General features: G+C 38.6%; 1 protein-coding gene across 1 annotated transcript in view; it reads left to right on the top strand.

The window, feature by feature from the left end:
* LOC134608385 (polymeric immunoglobulin receptor-like) overlaps nucleotides 1-22368 on the top strand; it is a 145169-nt gene that overhangs the window by 85944 nt on the left and 36857 nt on the right. Inside the window, exons 2-3 of the mRNA XM_063451162.1 lie at nucleotides 10150-10264; nucleotides 21125-21463. Coding sequence (XP_063307232.1) covers nucleotides 10219-10264; nucleotides 21125-21463 — 385 coding nt within the window. The 5' untranslated portion in view covers nucleotides 10150-10218. The remainder of the gene's footprint in view (nucleotides 1-10149; nucleotides 10265-21124; nucleotides 21464-22368) is intronic.

The raw sequence follows: 22368 nt of genomic DNA, 5'->3' as shown, positions 1-22368 counted from the left end.
ATATAATTATACTCCTTCTCATTCAAAATTCCAATTTCTTTTCCTCTATTTAAATAGTCATACAATTTAAATTTTATATCTCCTATTGGGTCACTGTCCAATTTAATGTAAGTATTGCGGTCATTGAGCTGTCTATAAGCTTCTGTTTCGTATTTGTCTTTAGATAAAATGACGAGGCCTCCGCCTTTATCGGCTGGTTTGATTACTATTGAAGTATCGTCATATAGTTCTTTTAATATTTTTATTTCTTTTCTGTTCATATTTGGTCTGTCTTTTATTTTTTTAGTGTCTAGGATTTTCAAGTCCTTAACTACTTTCTTTTCGAATATATCTAAAGCACTTGATTTAAAATGTGCCGGGTAGAAAGTGGATTTGTTTTTTAATTCACTATCTTTATAAACTTTTGGATTTGTGTTCGCTGTATTGGCTGGTTGGTTAGTTTTACTTTTATCAACAAAAAAACGTTTTAAGGTCGCATTTCTAACAAATTTATTCACGTCTATGTAGGCTAGGAAAGAATTGTATGACTTTGTGGGGGCAAACTTTAAGCCTCGTTTTAAAATATTTGTTTCTGTTATATTCAGGATTTTATCAGATAGATTGAATATACCAGTAGGTGTCTCCTGTGTTTTTTGATCTAAAAGCTCTCTAGTCTTCCTTTTTTGGTATCTTCTACCTGATCTCCTCCCTCTAAGCATCTCTTGCGGCTTTTTATAGGTGAAATGTTGAGTTGGTGAGTTTGTCTCTCTCTGTTGGAGGGGATCTCTAAAAAAGATGTCTCATCAAATTGGTCACAAAAAGATAAGACATGGTATTTGTTGTTCTTGGTTAGATCTTGTGGTGATGGTGGTTTGTTTTCATCTAATCTCTTGTAGGTTTTTTTGGGGATTTCCCAAGAGTACTTTCTATTTCTTAGTTTGTGTTTGGGGGAGTCTGGCATAAATGTGTATCTGTGAGTTTTAGGTCTAACGACAAGGGGTGATTCTTGGGCACCGTGGTGTGTGTGATATTTGTGTTTGTTGTGATCTTCGTTTTTTTCTAAATAGTGTGAGTTAGAGGGTTTGTTGTGGAAGCGAGTGTTCGGATAGTGAGTATTCTGTTGATATCTAGTATTAAATTTATCATATCCTTTGTTGTGTCTCTCATATCTTGTGTTATACCTTGGAGATCTATCCGGTGATTTGTGACGATTATTGTGAACGTATTTCTTTTCGTGAAATTCTTTACTTTGTAGCCTTTTGTGTCTAAATTGATGACCTCCTTGTGTATTTGAGTTATAGTTAGTTACCCCATTTTTCCATCGATTTTGAATATTGGGTTTTTTTATGTTGTATATACGAACTTGTTTTTGGGCATAGTCGTATTTGTCTCGGTTATATTTCTGAATTTTTATCTTTTTTGTATCGATTTCAATTTTTTCTACTGTTTTTTTTATTTTTTGGGATGCATTATAGTACTCTTCGGTGTCTCCAAAAGGGATAAGTTGCTCTCGCAATGCATTAATTTTTTTATCTATTATAGATAACTTCTCATTTTTGACTTTAATGAGACTTTTCATTAGTCCAAATGTACAATATTCTAGATGGTTATACCATTCTTCCATAAATTTTTCGTTTTCAGTATCTGAGGTGGGCATTTTAAACAACCTGAGACCTCTAGGGGTTATTTTCTCCTCTACATATTTAGTTAGTGTTGCAATCTCCCACCTTAATTTCATTTCTTTTGTTAGAGAGAATTCTAATTCTTTTAGTAATTCTGGTAGATTGCTTGTATACAAATTGCTTGTATCATTTAACATGTGTTATTATGTGTTTTCTTTATATATTCACGGACTATTGCCCTTATCCAATATGGCTGCCATGCCATTATCCGATCACTACAGCCTATACTCTTTTTAAGATTGGACTTTGGAGTGACGTCTGGAACGCTACGCACACCACTTCCTGGTTATGCGTGCGTCCCACGAGCGTCACGACATCATGCTCCCCCTCCCCTTATGGACACGCCGCGGCCATTCCCGGCCTGCATCAGAACAACGCATCACTTCCGGTGCGACACGGATGTCGCGCCATTTCCGGTCTGACGCATGCGTATCAACACAAAGCCGAAACCCGGAAGTCATCTCACCAGGAAATCATCTACTCATCAATGAAGATATAAAAACGGACTGTTTGAACTCTACACCACACTTCTGAAGAAGCCTATTAGGCGAAACGCGTTAAGTGGGACTATATTATATATCTATATTTTATATCTATATTTTAGATTTCATTGTTTAGTTTGTTTACATTAAAGTATACTTTTAAGTTACTTTTTTATAATCTTCATTTCCTGGTATCCTGTATATCCTTGGTGGGGATCATACCACCTAAGCTGTTTACATTAGAGCAGGTTACATGCTCTGGAAAGTGTAAGTACATTACTTTTTACTATTTTATTTTACCATTTGGACTTACTTCACCATATTGCTGCTATTTTTTCTTTTTATACCAACTATACACTTGGCACCTTTGAATACATCTGCGGCAACCACCACAAATCCCAAGACGGGGATTGTACCGTCCAAGCGCTTTACAGTAGAGCTCTGTTATAGCTCTACTTCATGTGAGTGGACTGTACTTAGTTACTAATCATTTATTTCTTAAATAATATTTGCTGTATTGCGCTATTATTTTTTTATTTCTATTTCCCTTTGAGGTCACGATTAATTGGAATATCCAAGAACATATGTATGTATTTTTGTATATTTTACTTTTAAAACAATAAGCGCGGTATACGCCCTCTCTTTTTTTCTATTAGTAGGTAATACCATTTTGTCCAGCCATCTGTCTCAGGAAGAATTATAGATTAGTTGTACTTTAATAAGATTATTACTATATATTGCACCTAAGGAATTTTTAATTTGAGAAGAACATTTATTACCTATCTTCCCATAATTCCAAATGTCACGGTCTAGTAAATCAGCAGTTTTCTGATCTTTCCTTGTTCGTTTCCAGTGTATGCAAGCTTAGCCTGATTAAAGATTATAGTAATGACTTCTGATTTCTCATCATTAAACCCTCCATTATCACTTCCCCAATAAATCACGCAAGAAAGTATTCAAGTGGTTAAGGGAAATGGCCACAGCTTTTATTGCAAGAAGCAGCAATCAGCTTAAACAACTGCCAACTGCAACTGGGTTTTACCCAGCAGACAGCAACATTATATCTAAAAATAGCTTGTAAAAGCTGCAGATCTCGTATCTGCTGCCTTTGCAATCCCTCCCCTTCTAACCCCGCCCAGACTTTCTGTGGCTGTACAATCACAGACTTCCTAATGCAGCTCAGTGGGACGGCTATACAAGGCAGGAGCTCTGCCTCTTGGGTTTAGCTCCACGGAGCTATGCAAACCAGAAGGTAGCATTACCAGTTGTCTGCAAGAAAGCCGAGGGGGTGTAACCTGGTTAATTTATAAAAGTGTCAATTTCTTTTGAATTCTGCACTTTTTGAATTCTGCACTCTTCACATGTAAAACTTTTCAGCAAGCTAACATGCTTCAGGGATCTGGAGTGTTCCCTTAACATATTCTTCCTGAGCCTCTACAGCAAGCATGTCAAACTTGCAGCCCGCGGGTCGCATGAGGCCCACAATGGATATATTTGCAGCCCACCTGCCGTGGGGCCGCTTTGTGTTGTGGCTGCAATCAGCTGTAAGACAGGAAAGATCTTTGCTGTCTGATTCTTGTCTTCCCTCCCACGGCCGATCAAGCGCTCCCGCAGGCCAGCCACTCCTTCTCCCTCCTGCTCGCAAATGCCAGAGGAGCATCTGGTCTGCTTGAGCAGAGAAGAGCAGAGCTGGAACTGGAGGATGGGCGGCTTAAGGTAGGGGTAGTGGGCTTGGGGGGGCCTTCCTGTGTAGTGTGCTAAATTGAGGGGGGGCAGTGTATTAATGTGAGGAAGGAAGGGGGCAGTGTATTAATTTGTGGGAGGGAGGGGTAGTGTATTAAATTGGGGGAGGGAGGGGTCAGTGTATTAATTTTAGGGAAGGGGCACTGAATTAATTTGGAGGAGAGAGGGGGCCAGTATATTAAATTGGGGAGGGGCAGTGTGTTAAATTTAGGGAGGAAGGGAGCATTTTATTAAATTGGGGGAGGGAGTGGGGCAATATATCAAATTAGAATGCTGGAAGGCGGTGCAGTGTATTCAATTAGAGTGGAGGAAGGAGGGACAGTGTATTATATTAAGAGGCAGTGTATTAGATTGGGTGGGGGGGTAGTGTATGAGAGCGGAGGGAGAGGGGGCGATGTATTGAATTTGTGGGCAGTGTATTAGAATGGGAATAGGGGGCAGTGTATTGAATTTGGGGGCAATGTATTGGATTTGTAGGCAGTGTATTAGAATGGGGGGAGGAGCAGTGTATTAAATTGTCTGCATTGAGGTGCTGAATGCTCCCCATAGAGATGCTGATTGGCCGCGCAGCTTTTTGCCACACATGCACAATAGCCTCCCAATGCTTTCCTAGGGGAAAGCATTGGACTGGCTGAGATCATCAAGTTTGAACACACTCATTGAACTTCAAAATCAACAAGATAACGTCATTTGTTTTTACAGCTGTGCAACAGCATACATTCACCATTTCAGTCCCATTACCAAACTTTTCTTATGTATGTCAAGGTAGTTTGACTGAAACATTAGTTATATGCAAAGGCAAGTCTTCTTAAAATAAATTCGCTCTTTTGATTACTTTGAAGCCCTACAAGCGTGAGGACGTCCAGTGTCAGTTAGGCAACTTTTTTATACTGTACTTTTCTAAATAAACCTACATTTCTATGAAAACTGAAGTTTTTGTTTTTTTGCGACACACATGAACTTAAACTTTGTTTATTCGGCCCGTGTTAGCCTTTGAGTTTGACATGCTTGCTCTACAGCCTGTATTTCATCCTCAACCAAACGGGGCTGCAACTCCCCAAGCCCATCCTAGCAATATTATTTTGATCTCACTGGCAAAGGGCAGACACAGCTATGACAATAAATCAGAGAAAACAGGTTCAAGGTGCCTTGGCCAAACATTGTACCCTTTGGTTGCCATGCCAACTGTTCAAGGAAGCTGTCATGTTCCTCCCTTCTCTTGCTCTCAGGTAGAGGGCTGCTTTTTTAGGATGTCTGGTCCACCAGTGTTATGGTTAACAGGTTCATGCAGAGGGAGGAGATACTGAATGTTTGGATGCATTTTAGGCAGCCATGACCCAAGAAGGATCTCTAACAGCCATCTAAGAAGTGGCCACTGAAGTTATCACTAGGCTGTAATGTAAACACTGCATTTTCTATGAAAAGACAGTGCTAACAGCAAAAAGTCTGAAGGTAATGATTCTATTCACCAGAACAAATTCAATAAGCTGTAGTTGTTCTGGTGACTATAGTGTCTGTTTAACAGAAGTTGCGGGTGATTTTCAATGTTTTGTTCAATGGTATAAATCTCAGAAAAGTGACCGTTTCCCTTTAATGGAATTCTAATAACATGTTGTTCTTTCAGCATATGGATATTGAAATTAAATTATTTCACTTTTTTTTTCTACTACTGCCATTTATCTCTGAAGGATGTACTGCAATGTTCTACAATAGTTTAATACACACATAGAACATGACAGAAATTACAGTTATCTGCTGACATAACTGAACGAGAACCACAGAATGTCCTTGAATACTTTGACCTTACAGGGACACTATAGTCACCAAAACAACTTTAGCTTAATAAACCAATTTTGCTGTATAGATTATACCCTCGAGGTTTCACTGCTCAATTCTCTGCCATTTATGAGTTAAATCCCTTTGTTTATGCAGCCCTGGGCACACCTCCCTTCAAGAGACGTATACAGCCTTCTTAAACACTTCCTGTAAAGAGTCAGCTAATGTTCACACTTCTGCAAATTCTGTTTAATTTAGAATGTATAAGCTTGCTAGACCCTGCAGTAGCCTCCTGTATGTAAATAAAGTTTAATTTACATAGCAGGAGATTAAATGTTTAAATTAAATTACATCTCATTGAAAATAAAACCATTTTATGTTCATGCAGACTGTATCAATCAAAGAAAGGTGAGGTGTGGCTAGGGCTTCATAAGCAGAAACAAAATTAATTTAACTCCTAAATGGTAGAGAATTGAGCAATTAAAACTTCATAGACATGATCTACACAGAAAAAGAGGAAACATAGCATGCAGAGTTAGGCAGTATGCGAAAACTAAACTTTGTAAACAATACAATTCAACCCAATATCCATTAATTATGTAAGATTTAATAGGTGTTGCACTTGAGCAACATGAGCTTGAGTCATAATAAGGATCAAATAGGTAGTCAGTAGAGCATTCTAATGTTGAGATCCATTCTCACACCACTACCCCTGTCCCCCTGGGCCCCCTGCTATTTTAAAACCATCTTGCTGTTGGAGAAGCCCTGTCTGCATGTGGATCGGTCTACATGATAGTCAGTGACACCAGTGCTGTGGGGGTGCTATCCCAGGTAGCATGCCAAGTGTCAGCCACACGGTCCAAATTGTGCAAGATAAAGAAAAAAAGGGACTCCGAGCGAAGAGGGGCAGTCTGACGGGGGGTGGAGAGAGTTGAGAAGAAAGTGGGATAGAAAGAGAGAAGAAAAAAAAGTGAGGTCTGGGGCAGTGGCGGATCCAGAGCCTGATCTCGGGAGGGGCACTTGTAGATTATTTAAAAAAAATAATCCTAGCACAATAACCACTACAGCTCAGTGTAGTAGTTATGGTGCCAGTAGTGCCAGGATCCCACCCCGGAGTAAGTAGTCATACCGTTTAAGAACAGTTTGACAACTTACCTGGGGTCTGCTGGGATATAGGGCATAGGAGAAGTGGTGTGTGTTAGGGGTGAAGTGTGTGTGAAAGGTGCAGTGTGTGTGTGAGCGGTGAAGTGAGTGTGAGTGCGTAAGGGTGGCAGTGTGTGTGTTAGGGGGCAGTGTGTGTATGGGGGCACTGTATGTCTGTGTGGGGCAGTGTGTGTATGGGGGGCACTGTATGTATGTGTGGGGCAGTGTGTGTATGGGGGGCACTGTGTGTATGGGGGGGTCGTGTGTGTGTGTTTGGGGCAATGTGTGTATGGGGGGGCAGCAGGGTGTGTAGGGCACTGTGTGTGTATAGGTGTGCAGTGTGTGCGGGGCAGTATGTGTGTGGGGCAGTGTGTATGGGGACAGTGTTTGTGGGACAGTGTTGTATGGGGACAGTGTTTGTGGGACAGTGTTGTATGGGGACAGTGTTTGTGGGGCAGTGTGTGTATGGAGGCAGTGTTTGTGGGGCAGTGTGTGTGGGGCAGTGTGTGTATGGGGACAGTGTGTGAATGGGGACAGTGTGTATATGGGGACGGTGTGTATATGGGGACAGTGTGTATATGGGGACAGTGTGTATATGGGGGCAGTGTGTATATGGGGGCAGTGTGTATATGGGGGCAGTGTGTATATGGGGGCAGTGTTTGTGTGTATGGGGGCAGTGTTTGTGTGTATGGGGGCAGTGTTTGTGTGTATGGGGGCAGTGTTTGTGTGTATGGGGGCACTGTGTGTGTGTGTGTGGGGTCAGTGTGTGTAGTGTGTGTATGGGGTCAGTGTGTGTATGGGGTCAGTGTGTGTAGTGTGTGTATGGGGTCAGTGTGTGTAGTGTGTGTATGGGGTCAGTGTGTGTAGTGTGTGTATGGGGTCAGTGTGTGTATGGGGTCAGTGTGTGTAGTGTGTGTATGGGGTCAGTGTGTGCATGGGGTCAGTGTGTGTAGTGTGTGTATGGGGTCAGTGTGTGCATGGGGTCAGTGTGTGTAGTGTGTGTATGGGGTCAGTGTGTGCATGGGGTCAGTGTGTGTAGTGTGTGTATGGGGTCAGTGTGTGTATGGGGTCAGTGTGTGCATGGGGTCAGTGTGTGCATGGGGTCAGTGTGTGTATGGGGTCAGTGTGTATGGGGGGAGGGGAGGAGGGAAGGGAGGCTTTTTAATTAAAAATGTATTTAATAAAATATATTTATGTCCCCCCTCCCTTCTTACCTTTATTGAGGAGGAGGGGGGACATTTCTGGATCCCTGGTGGTCCCAGTGGGGAATCCCTGGTGGTCCAGTGGTTCCAGTGAACTCTAGCCCGCGCTCCAGGGCTAGAGTTCACTCTCGCGAGATTTGGAGCGTTGCCGTGGTAACCGCGGCAACGCTCCAAATCTCGCGAGAGGAGGACCCGGAGGAGCTGCTGGTAACAGCTCCCGGGTCCTCTCTCCCTCCCCTTCCGGTCGGCTGTCAGTAATGTGCCTGCGGACCGGGGAGGGAGATCACTGATCTCCCTCCCGGTCCGCAGGCACATTGCAGGGCTGGCGCCCTGCACTAGCCGGCAGGGGAGAATCTCGGGGGGGGCAATTGCCCCGTTGCCCCCCCCCTGGATCCGCCAATGGTCTGGGGGGAGAGGCAAGGAAGAAGGTGTGTGCTGGGAAAGGAGGAAGGTGTGTGCTGAACAAATTCTTGTCTTCTTCATCATCAACCTAATTTTCAATCATTAATGAAAGCATTGATAAAGCGGCAGGACAGAAGCGAAACGCGTCCAGAGTTACTGTAAGTTTTCCATATTTTTGTTTTCCCCCTCCTTCTGGCAGGTGCAGTTTTTTTTCATTTTTTTTGTATTTATGTATCAATGCAATTTTATTTATTTTTACCTTGGACTCCCCTTGGGAAGATAGAATCTGTTATAATTGACATGTGCTTGTAGATTTTGGATTGCCTGTCACTTATGAGCTCTGTACATATTTTTATGACATGTTGTTAACCATTTGTCTACAAGAAAATATGCACTTTCCATAATCTACCTTGTGGATTATTCTAAAATCCTTATGAGTGTGGACTGTTTGGTTGTTTTTGGTGATTTAAACCAATATATACATTGTAAAGATAAAAATACAGATATTAAGTGGGTGCTTGGTGACAATGCAAAGTACTCTAACGTCTAGGTGGGGTCCCCTTAACCTTCACCAGTAGTACAAAACACAAGTATATATTAGATGGAGTATCTAACATGCACACACAGGAACAAGTCTTTCTGTTAGGTAAAACTCCTACAATAAAAGATAAAAGACAGATAATATTGCAATATCGTTTGAACTTATTGTTAAAGTGTCAAATTCTCGATAAGTTTACACTCACAAGTAAGGAGGCAATATATAAGGCTCAGATATTCAGCTTTGTGGGATATAAGGGGACCCACTCCCTTCTCTGTATATAAAATTTATCCTCCTTTGATTGCAGTCACAGGTAAGCAGTAGAGGTTAAAAAGTGCTTTATTCAATAAAGTGCACAGTGAAATGTAAATCAAAATAAATAAAAAAAACCTTACAGTCTGTACTGGTAAGTCCTTAAAATGTTTTACCTAACAGAAAGACTTGTTCCTGTGTGTGCATGTAAGATACTCCATCTAATATATACTTGTGCAATATATACATTGGTTTAATATTTTTTCTTTTGCTTTTTTTTTTCTCACTTTGCTCAGACTTTTTTAAACTATATTTCTTGTAGCGTTTTCTTTCATACAAATTTTGCTCAAATTTGGTACTCTCTCACTAACATACTTTTTTAGTTGTAGACCAATTGAGACTGTTTCTATTGAAGAAAAAGTAAAAAAAAAAAATGATATAAATATAAATACACACATTTTCTTCTATAATTGGTTCACTTTGAAGTTACTTGCTTTTATCACTCCAAACCCTTTTTTTCTTTCTTTTTCGCTTTTTCTTTTTTTTTTCATAATTGCTGCTTTGATTTTTAGCCCTAAATTACTTTAAATGAAAATATGGAGTATAACATCATGGATAATGGTTTTATATGTTACATGCTTTGTTTTCCAATTTATGTAAATATAGAGCTATAACATGTTTTTGTTCATCTGATCTAATTCTTCTATTAAAAATATTAGAAACAAAAATATAATTGTTTAGAATATGTTGGGCAAATTTACTTATAACTATTACAGTTTGTCAATGAGTTCTTATGGTGGGCAAACAGAGCTTAGGCTGCTAAGTTAAACACATTCTAAATTATATGATAAATAATTTGAATTATAATAAGCAGGTTTCCAATATTTTTTATATTCCAAGGTTACTAATAATAATCAGTAATTAATATTGTAATATTACTATTACTACAGGCAATAACCCTGGGATAAAAGTGAAAACCTGTGCTGAGTTATCATTTGGGCCGTGACAACTGATGCAGAATGTTTTTCATTGTGCTGATTTCTGTGTTAATTCTGCAGAATTCTGGTAAGTTTGCCAAAGTAAACAAGTAATAAGACACTGCTTCAAAAACCTCTGAACGCACAACTACACATTAGGCAGTTTATCTTGCAAAAGAAGACGTAAATAATTGACAATTGTTTTGATTAGTAGGGCAAATCCAATTAAATACAATTTTTAAGCATAATAATCGACAATATTATTGTTGCTATTAATGAATAACAACCTAATCAAAAGTTGCAAAATTTAGAGCTCCTCTTTGACAGCAGTCTAAACTTGCACCCAAAGGAGTCAGCATTAATCAACACTGGACGCTACTATATATGAACTGTCAGTGAACTATGCTCACTAGTAGCCATACCTAACCTCAAATCAGTGGTTCAAGCAATAGTCTCTCCATCCGTGTACAAAGCACATACTTTATACACTGGTTTTCTAAAAGTTGTTATTGTTAAACTGCAGCTAGTCCTGTATAGAGCACATCACTGTGACTGTAATGACCTACAAGGCATTATACGAATTAGGATCCCACTCTTCTAGTGACATGCATGCCTGCAGGGAATTAAAAGCGGATTCAATGAGATCAACTGACACATCCTTTCTCACCCATCCATGCTTTGGAAACATGACTTTCTCTCACACAATTTCCAGATATGGGATGCAATTTCATCAGCTTAGGTGCCAAATAAAATCTGGGGGCACCCCTATTTGTCTATAGGTAAAATGACCAGACCTCAAATTTGAATATATGCAATAAAATATTCAATAAAGGTTTGTCTACTGATTTGCATCTTGTTGAAATCTAATTGTTTTAAAAACACGTGATTAAGATAGTCAACTTTTAAAAAACATGTTTAGCTTTTCTGATCTGGGGGTTCTCCCCTTCTTCATACACATGTGCTCTTCCATTAAAGGTCCATTCTACCAAAGGCGTACTCCATTTGGAAGACATAAAAACCACACCTCTTCCAGCGTGACTTCCTTTAGATAAACATTCCATGCACTATAACCACTACAGCTACATCATGATACACAAACCATTGCGTATTTCTGTGAAAAATTCAATTTCATGTGGAAACCCATACATTTGTATCCTGCAACTGAGCAACAGAAACAAAATTGATTTAACTCCTAAATGGAGATCTTACCTGTCTGCCAATCATTATTACTATGCTAATTCATTATCACTTTGTAGTGAGCATTGAGTGAGCATATTTCTCCTCGTGATATGCAATGCTTGAATGGCTTTGTCTTGTCTGAACAGGATTATGATGTAATTTTCTAAATCTTACATTATAAACTAAAATAAATCAGAACATCTCATAAATAAAAGTTAACTTACGTTATGGACGGTTTTTAATGTTTGGTGTTAAAGTGACAGTTCCCCTTTAATACCCTTCGATTGGGGCCATGGTCCATTTGTTTTTTTTTTTTAAATTCTTTATTTTTGTGGTGCATTCAATGGATACATACTCTTGTAATGCCACAACAGCATTGACAAGAATGGTGGAGAACATATTTGTACATACTTATGGCATAGTTGATCACTGCACACATATTTATAGTAAATAACACATGACAAAAAAGTGTCTAGAGTATATGGAACAGTGTGTCATCGTTAGCGAACTAGACATAATGGAAATCATACTGAAGTGCGTTACGTAACAGGTATTTAACTAACAAGCTTTTGAATTCAAAACGTTTATCTACATCTACATGTGTGTATTGAGATGTCTTAGGGCTACAACTCCTAAAATGCTCTGCATATTGAATAAGGTGAGCGGTCTATAAGGCACAACAAAAATCAATTATTCAGACCTTTAGGTCTGTTCCTGTGGGGAGACTAACCAATCTTAGGCGGTTGGTGTGTCTTGAGGACAATGTTGGCAATCACTGCCATGGAGTATTGGAGGTCTTTCCCAAGCAAGAGGTTTTCTGCCCTCTATAGAAGAGGATTAGCTAAAAGTTTGGCCCGTCCCCTTTCATGGGTAATAACTTATATTCCTCAGGTATCCTGGCATTATCACATTATGATCAATGGTGGTGGAAGTGCAGAGTCAACCATCCCGGAAAGCCCTGCTCCATTCAGGGGTTTCAAACCAAGCTGGGTTACCGCTCGTGAGTCCAGGATCCCTTTATGTAGGGTATAAATTAGCAGGCTATGTCCTTCCCACTTCCATTGCTACACAATTTCTAAGCGCAGTGTGTGACCTAGCCACAAAAATCAATTGTCAGGATTGAGATGCCATGGCCAGAACCTGTACATCCCTATTAACCGTCAAAAGACGCCACTAGGTATTATAGGGGCCCTTTTTAAAAACTTCGCACGTAATCAGTGAATCATTTTCATTTTACAAGAAATGCTAATTTCAAGGTATTTGCGTCCTCACACAGAAATGGATTGTATTTTTATAAGTTTGCTATAGTATGTGCCCAGAACTTGATATTTGTCATAGCCCTTAAAGAACATGTTTCACCTCAACACATTTTTTTCACAACAAGGCAATCTATACACTGTGAGGTAATGAAAAACATAGTAGTGTCTCTAGATTAGTCTGTAGGCTGAAATCAAGGACATTTTTATGTTGCGCTGTCGCACATTTCAAGTGTGGTACAAGGTAGTAGATAGTAGCATGTGTGACAACAGGTGTGGTGACTGGTGGTAACAGTTTTTAGTTGTCGTGTTTATGGGTGATGGTGTGCCAGGGTGTCCACTATTTTGGGTGGTCTAGTGAATTTCGTGTCTGTCATGGTCAGGCGTGTGTGGTGCTGTGCGGCCCAGCTCCCTGTCGAGGATGTATGCGGCGTGTTGTGGTGTTGTGTGGCCTAGCTCTCTGCCGAGGTTGTGCGTGGTGATGTCGCTCAACATGTCTCGTGTGTGCGGATCTTATGTCGGGGTGTCTCGGTCATGTTGTCCGTGTGTTAGTGTTTCCTTGCGTGTTGCCAGGTGTAGGGAACTCTGAGACATGTGTCAAGCTGAGTAATATCATTCTAGTGATAAATAATAGGAAAAGGGGAAAAAAAAAAAAAAAAAAAAAAGGATACAAAGGGAAACTATCGTTCCAGCAAAAAGTTAAAAGTCCGCTGTGGCTCCAGGGACTATGGATGGTATGTGGAAATTCTGTCCAGTCGATGTTGTTCAAGTGTCCCGGTTTGTCGGTCCCGTGCTTCTCGGAACGAATGGCACAGTGTTGTCCGGGTCCCATCTCTGTGCAGTGGACTCTGTTGCATCACTTCTGTCCTGTAGTCCCAATTTGGTGAGCACTGCAGGTACTTCTGTGGTCGCGGAGACCCTGTGTGTAGTCCCGTTGTGGGTGATTAGCAGGGATCTAGGTGTCCCCCAGCGGTATGGCAACTTCGCGGAGCGTAGCAGGCTCGTAAAGTGGGATAGTGTCCGGCGCCACTGAAGTGTGGCTCTGGTTAGATCCTGGTAGAAAAGCAGCTGTGCATTTTCAAAGGCCAAGGGGGTTTTGTCCCGTACTGCCGACATGATGTTTGCTTTGTCCTGTGTGGCGGCACAGCGTAGGATGATATCCCTGGGAGTTGTGTGAGGCATTGTGGTTGAGGGTGGGAGTCTGTACAGCCCGTCGAGGAGTGTCTTCCGTGCTGTCGTTGGCGGCAGGATAGTGGCCAGGAGCCGTCTCACATAGTGAGGTAATTCTTCAGACGTTATGTCAGAGGGTACCCCACGTATTTTGACGTGGTTACGACGAGCTCGGTCTTCGTGTGTTGCCAGTTGTAGGGAGAGACCCTGTTGGGTGGTCTGCAAATGTTGTATTGCTCCCTTTATTTCAGAGATATCTGTGTGGATGTTCATGATGCTCTCCTCTGTCCCCCTTACTCTCTCAGTTACTTTCTGTACTTCCCCTTTAAGCAGGCCCACATCTGCGGCCAGTGTTTCCTTAATGTCTTGCACCCAGTTATGTAGGTCTTGTTTAGTGGCCAATGTGTTGTCTGGTGGTGCCTGTGTTGGTGTCAGAGTGTACTCACATTCATCTTCCGTTTGAGCCGGTGTGTGAGACGCCGCCCGGGTCGTTGTCGGAGTTTGTGGGGCCTCCGCGGCCATCTTGGATTGTACCTGCCTCTGTAGTAGAGCCCCAATGTCGGTCTGCTCTGCTGGGTGACCGGTAAGTACCTTTTGTGTTCGTCTTTCCATGTTCGTTGGGGTATCGTTGTAGTTCGGCAGAGGGTTGCTTGAGGGTGGGGGCTCTCCTCGGCTGTACACTCCGTCCAGGAAGTACTCGAGCCCGGCGGCTGTCGGCGAGGTATAGGCCTTGAGCCTCCGTTTTACTTTTCCCGATCTCTGGGGTTGAAAAAAAGGCATCAATGTGTGCGTTTTGTCACCCTGGTGTCAGTTTCAGGATGGTTCTGGCGATCGGTTGGTTCTGTGTCTCGATGTTTGCGGATTTAGTTCAGGCTTGGCAGGAGCAGGCAGGGATGGCGTCCGCTCCGGTTCAGGTTCAGGCCACGCCCCCCGGTCCATTTGTTTTAAGAAAAAACAAATATGTAATGATAATGATTTATAACAATAGCTCAAACTATATATTTATTTAGAACTATTACATACCTTAATTGGAATTTAAAAGACAAAGGCTCGATATATTTTGCTTTGTAAAGAAACTGATCAGGAAATAAAAACAATTAGCACACTAGCTACAGTGAACATGGTTTTAAGGAATTGTAAATAAGATTGTTTTGCATTATGTGAAGAGTTTGTTTATTATAGAGATTTTCGGACAATGAATCTGGAATCTATTGTTGCTTTTATTATTTAGTTAAGCACCCGGTGGTCTTTTGGAATTGAGTGTGGTCCCTTTGGTAATGAATCTGGCAACATCAGACGAGGGAATCATGGAAACCAAAATAAGATATCTTTGCTCAAAAAAAAAAAATGAGAGATAATGCAGGAAGATGTAACCTGTAAATATACTTTTGTTTATATAATTTTTTTTTGTTTTTAGGAATAAACCAGTGTTTTTGAGAATTTTAAATAATAAATAATGCTTGATGAAGCATTTTTGAGATTAACAGGCTGTCCTTTTAGTGTTATTGTATTAATAGTGCACACTTCAAAATAGGCCTTGATTTAATATTTTTGGATAATTTTTTTTAAATTATTTCATATTTTGGATACACTTTTTAAAAATATATAATATTAAGAAAAAATATTTTTATATTTTGATTTATTATAATATTTATATATTTTATATATTTATTTACATATGACATATTTTTTGTATTTTCATATTTTGAGAACATAGTTTTATAAGTTTATCCAAAAATAATAAATACCGTATATACTCGAGTATAAGCCGAGTTTTTCAGCACATTTTTTGTGCTGAAAAACCCCAACTCGGCTTATACTTGAGTCACTGTCTGTATTATGGCAATTTACATTGCCATAATACAGACAGGGGGCTGGCAGCAAACGCTTACCTCTCCTGCAGCTCCTGTCAGCTCCCTCCTCCTCCGCGGCGGTCCGTTCAGCACCTCTGTCAGCTCCCAATGTAAGTCTCGCGAGAGCTGCGGGGTCATAGTGCGGCTCTCGCGAGACTTACAGTGTGAGCTGACAGAAGAGCTGCACGGGCAGGCGCGGAGGAGAAGGGAGCTGACAGGAGCTGCAGGAGAGGTAAGTGCTCTCTGCCAGCCCCCCTCCCCCCACTGAACTGCCAATGCCACTGGACCACCAGGGAAGGAGAGCCCCCCTCCCTGCCATGTATCAAGCAGGAAGGGGGGACGAAAAAAAAAAAATTAATAATAATAATAAAATAATAATAAAAATAATAATAAAAATAAATAAATAATAATATAACAACAAAAACATTAAAATAATAATAATAAAAAATATATAAAAAATGCCCACCCCCCACCAAGGCTCTGCATCACACTCTGCATCACACACACACACACTGCACTCATACACACACACACTGCACGCACTCATACACACTGCACTCATACACACACTGCATTCATACATACACACTGCACTCATACACACACTGCATTCATACACACACTGCATTCATACACACACTGCAGTCATACACACTGCACTCATACACACTGCAGTCATACACACTGCACTCATACACACACTGCGTTCATACACACACACTGCACTCATACACACTGCATTCAAACACACACTGCACTCATACACACACACTGCACTCATACACACACACTGCATTCATACATACACACTGCACTCATACACACACACACACTGCAGTCATACACACTGCACTCATACACACTGCACTCATACACACACTGCACTCATACACACACACTGCATTCATTATATACACACATTGTAAATAAATATTCAATTAATATAATTTTATAAGGATCTAATTTTATTTAGAAATTTACCAGTAGCTGCTGCATTTCCCACCCTAGTCTTATACTCGAGTCAATAAGTTTTCACAGTTTTTTTGGGTAAAATTAGGGGCCTCGGCTTATATTCGGGTCGGCTTATACTCGAGTATATACGGTAATTTGAAAAGCTTATCTAAAAATATTGAATTGAGGCCTTAGTCCATATAATAATAAACTTTCGAAATTATTCATTACCGTTGGGAAAACTTTCCAAATGATTTGTCTACCAAAATTACAATTAAAATCTAAGGGAATGTTTGCAGATAAATGATTTGAAAATATTTTCTAATAGTATTTAATCATTTGGGAGGCTTAAGTAGATAATTAAATTGAGGCCTTAGTTGCACAATCAAATGAGTGTTCAAAGCTGTAGTGAGTGCTTTTCACAGATAAGCATTTGATTCAGTGTTCCTCTCTTAGAAGAATTTTGGTCTCAATTTAATTATTTTGGATAAGCTTTGCAAATGTTCACAATCTGTCAATTTCATATGATTTATCTACAAAAACTTTAATTGTGACTTTTAGATAGATTTTGTAGATCAAAACATTTAAAAATCAATCCAAAATTGTTAAATCATTTGAAAAGCTTAAACAAAATATTAAATTGAGACCTTTATTAATTTCAATCAGCATCAAAAATGATTCAAAGCTGTTAGAAAAAAACTTTTTAAATGTTTTATCTTCAGAAAACACCATTAAAGGCAATGGGAATTTCTGTAGATAAATATTTTTTAAACAGTATTGAATCATTTGGAAAACATCTCAATTTAATATTTTGGATAAGCTTTTCAAATTATTTCATATTTTTGGATAAACATTTAAAATAATTTAATATTTTGAAAAATATATATTTTTATATATCTGTATATCTTTTTTATATATGATATATTTATATTTTGAAAAAAAAAAACATAAACCACTTGGAGAGCATTCATAAAATTGTTTGAATCAGCATTCCAAATGAGAACAAGCTGTCCTCCATTTAATTAATTTGAATCCGCATTCCAAACAATTACAATCTGGACACAAATTAATTAGTTTGTATTCCTAAAACTATACAAGGTGAACACAAATGAAGTTACTGAGTGGTGATTCATTTAGTTATATCCACCTGAGTATGAACTATGGATTATTGATTACTGAGTAAATTGATTATTGAATACATGTTGATCAGATGAAATGGTTAGTAGAGATATCCATATTTTAAATTCCTCAATAAAGGATAATCACAATAAAGGTAGAATTATTGCAAAGGGGGCTCATTTCTCATTTCATATTGTTTGGTTAACTGAATTAATTGGAAACATTTATACACTCCATTTCGTTTCTATGGTCTGCGTGTATATAGTATTATTTGAAAAAAGACTAAAGTGAAATTGGGTATTCCATTACAGTTGGAAAAAATTGGACCCCCGTTTCACTAAAAGATATCTCTAGAAAATTTGAATAAATGTACGGTATAACCTTTATTTAGCCGCTTACGGACAACACAAAAAACAAGTGAAATAATAGTGACACACTCGTGAAAATACAAGTGAATTAAAAACTGAGTAGATGCAGTATGGATATTGTCCACAGGTAATGGAAATGGCAGTGATATCTGAATTTAGAGTACAGAATACAATATATAGTACGGTATAGATTAAGTCAGATATCACATATACCAAATTCCTCTAGAACTAGATATCCACAGTCTGTAAGACTTTATAGGTATCTCGGCTATAGAGGTGGGATTGCACCGTCAGGCTGAGATGAATTGTATATCAATACTATTATTTGTTAAAATCAATAGTAGTACATAGGAGACTGTTTGGTCAGTGAAGACCGTGATCGCAGCACCTATGTGTATATACATATACACAACCACACAGAATAGACCAGTGAATACCATCTAATATCCAGAGTTCTCCTTGTAATAGTATACAATAAACGGGAGGTACATTTGATAGTGGATAGATGGTACTTCACTGGGTCGAAACAGTAGTGAAGGGGAGTGTCTCAGAAAAACGATAGGGGTATATGATACATAGGTATATAGTAACTGGTTAGGCATACAGGTCCCATACACAGACTGATACTCGCCAACCACCCCACTATTTCCCAGATATAAAAACCACTTAGACATATAAACCACCTAGGTAGGTTGTTATTAGCTCAAAGGTAGATTCCTCACACACTGCTGCTTCGAGGCAGCCTAACGCTGATAGAAATAACTATCTAACTAGCTTAGGAGGGTAGCTGTTTCAAAGGCATCCAGTACTGAAAAGGTTTGCACTAATGAGTAATGAGGAATCTACCTTTGAGCTAATAACAACCTACCTAGGTGGTTTATATGTCTAAGTGGTTTTTATATCTGGGAAATAATGGGGTGGTTGGCGAGTATCAGTCTGTGTATGGGACCTGTATGCCTAACCAGTTACTATAACTTACTCTTAGATACGTTTTGCTATACCAATCCCTTCACCCTCAACCTATACCTATGTATCATATACCCCTATCGTTTTTCTGAGACACTCCCCTTCACTACTGTTTCGACCCAGTGAAGTACCATCTATCCACTATCAAATGTACCTCCCGTTTATTGTATACTATTACAAGGAGAACTCTGGATATTAGATGGTATTCACTGGTCTATTCTGTGTGGTTGTGTATATGTATATACACATAGGTGCTGCGATCACGGTCTTCACTGACCAAACAGTCTCCTATGTACTACTATTGATTTTAACAAATAATAGTATTGATATACAATTCATCTCAGCCTGACGGTGCAATCCCACCTCTATAGCCGAGATACCTATAAAGTCTTACAGACTGTGGATATCTAGTTCTAGAGGAATTTGGTATATGTGATATCTGACTTAATCTATACCGTACTATATATTGTATTCTGTACTCTAAATTCAGATATCACTGCCATTTCCATTACCTGTGGACAATATCCATACTGCATCTACTCAGTTTTTAATTCACTTGTATTTTCACGAGTGTGTCACTATTATTTCACTTGTTTTTTGTGTTGTCCGTAAGCGGCTAAATAAAGGTTATACCGTACATTTATTCAAATTTTCTAGAGATATCTTTTAGTGAAACGGGGGTCCAATTTTTTCCAACTGTAATGGAATACCCAATTTCACTTTAGTCTTTTTTCTCTTAACACATATGGGGTTCATGCCCTTCTGATATCTCTGTAACCCATTGGGAATTTTTTGAGGTAGATTTAGTCCATCTCGAATATTTCCTTTCTTGTTTCTATATAGTATTATTTGTTTCCCATTAGGAAGCATACACATATTTTAATAAGATTTAGTACATTTTGTCTGTATAATCAGCAAATCTCCAATTGATCCTCTTTATTGGGGATTTTTTGGTATGCAACTTAACCCATTGCTGAACTCTGTACAAATGAAGGCCCCATTTTAATATATTTTACAAATGATTTCATACAGGAAGATTTTTTTTTTGCAGATGATTTATCTGTAAAAATATAAATTTTAATGGTGACATCTGTAGATAAATAATTTTGAAAGTTTCTTTCTACAGCATAGTAACATTTGGAGAGGTTATTAAATCGAGGCCTAATTTTGAATTGGAAATTTTATGAAATAAAATTTTCATTAGCTTACCAGAGTGCTTGATGTGTTTACAAACACCATCTAGCCTCCCTGGCCACCCTGCTGGCTCTGCCCCTGATCTGTCTGCTAGGCTGACATCAGCAGAAGTGTTGATCTGAGCCAATAACAATGCTTTCCCATAGAAAAGCATTGGAAGCCAAATACAGCCCTGGCCAATCAACATGACTTTCTCTCACACAATTTTCAGATATGGGATGTAATTTCATCAGCTTAGGAGCCAAATAAAATCAATGCATCTCTATGAGGAAAGTTTAAATTGAATCAATGCATCTCTATAAGGAAAGTTCAGTGTCTCCATGCAGATAGTGGAGACACTCAATGGCAATGCTGCACATTGTGCAGCACTGCCCAGGAAGCCCCTGTAGTAGCCATCTGAGTATTGACCAGTGGAGGTATCCCTAGGCTGTAATGTAAACGCTGCATTTTCTCTGACATTTTTTTTACTGCAAAAAGCCTGAAGGTAATGATTATACTCAACAGAACAAATACAATAAGCTGTAGTTGTGTTGGTGACTATAGTGTCCTTTTAATTTAAAATGAAACCCTGCAATGTCAATGCTTTACAGAAATCCAGTGAAACTCACTGTTATAAGTGTTACAGTGTTGTATTGCATTTTTGGAACATGCCTGAAGACCTGCCTCACTTATATTTGGCATCAACTGGATATAATGTGTATTAAATATATTTAAACATAACTGGTTACAGTGCTGTGTTTTTCAGTATGTATAGTGTAGCTGTTTGACTGTAGTAATTATATTTTCTAATGTGGCAGATTTCACTATGTCCATTATGTTTGCTATTTGAATATATGCTTTGCTCACTTGGTTTCTGTCATCTAAATGTCATCTATTTTAACTTTGAATACAGAGTCAAAGCAATTGGTTGGGCCCAGAGAAGTGACCGGATTAGTTGATGGATCTGTCACCATCACATGTCCGTACTCCACTGTAACAAAAGCCAATAAGTATGAGCGCAAATTCTTTTGCCGTGAAATTGGACGTAAATCCTGCAGCACCATAATATCCACCAACAATTTTGTAGCAGATGATTTCGTAGACCGTGCTTCTCTGGTGGATAATAAAGAGGAAGGAATCATTACTGTGACCCTATCAAAACTCAAGAAGAGCGATAACGGCATATACAGATGTGGCCTTGGCACGATTAGCAATGGGTTGAATGCAGTGATGAAACTGGAAATAATTGAAGGTTCTGCTTCCACTTTTAATATTAAACAGTTATTCCTTGTTATGTTATCTTTTGTGCTCTATTAATGATTAGGAATCAAAACATTTAAGCTACACAAATGGGAGACCACTTGTAATACATAATTTTGTAGGAACAAGACATTTTTATAGGCTGTCTCTCGCTCATATTATGTCATAGTACCTATACCCTAGTGCCTATTATTAAGTAAGAATGTGCTATTTTTTTCATTAAATATGCAAATAATCTAGTAAAACAGCACTAGACCCAATGCCAACTCTCACAGCAAAAAAAAAAAAAAAAAACAAAGAAGAAATTGATAACAAAAAATACCAAGTGACAGACAATAATTAAAGTGTCAGAGGCAATAAAATAGTACAAATATAAACCAGCAATAAGAATAATTGTAAGAATAAAAAATAAAGAGAAAATCAATTTAATATTGTTGAGTAAGCTTTACAAATGATTTCATATTTTTGGATAAACTTTTAAAATTATTCTTTTAAAATATTAAAAAGACACACATATATTATATATAAAAATGTATCAAACATTTTAATAGTTTATCCAGAAATATTAAATCATTTACAAAGCTTATCCAAACATATTATCCAAACATATTAACTTAAGACCAATATTAAATCAAGGTCATAAGCTTTTCAAATGATTCAATACTGAAATTCCTATAGACTTTAATGGAACTTCTGTAGATAAACCGTGGTCTCAATTTTTTTGAACACATTTTGATAACTATTTTGTATTTTTAACTTTTTTTAAATATATATATATTTATATATTTATATATTTTTTATACATTATGTATTTTTTTTATATTTTAATATTTTAAGTATAAAAGTTTGTCAAAAGGTATTAAATCAGAGATGATTCCAATCTGTTAGATAAAAAAA

The sequence above is a fragment of the Pelobates fuscus genome, chromosome 1 (assembly GCF_036172605.1).
Source record: "Pelobates fuscus isolate aPelFus1 chromosome 1, aPelFus1.pri, whole genome shotgun sequence".
In the NCBI taxonomy this organism is placed as follows: Eukaryota; Metazoa; Chordata; class Amphibia; order Anura; family Pelobatidae; genus Pelobates; species Pelobates fuscus.
This window is presented reverse-complemented; position numbering and strand designations above follow the sequence as displayed.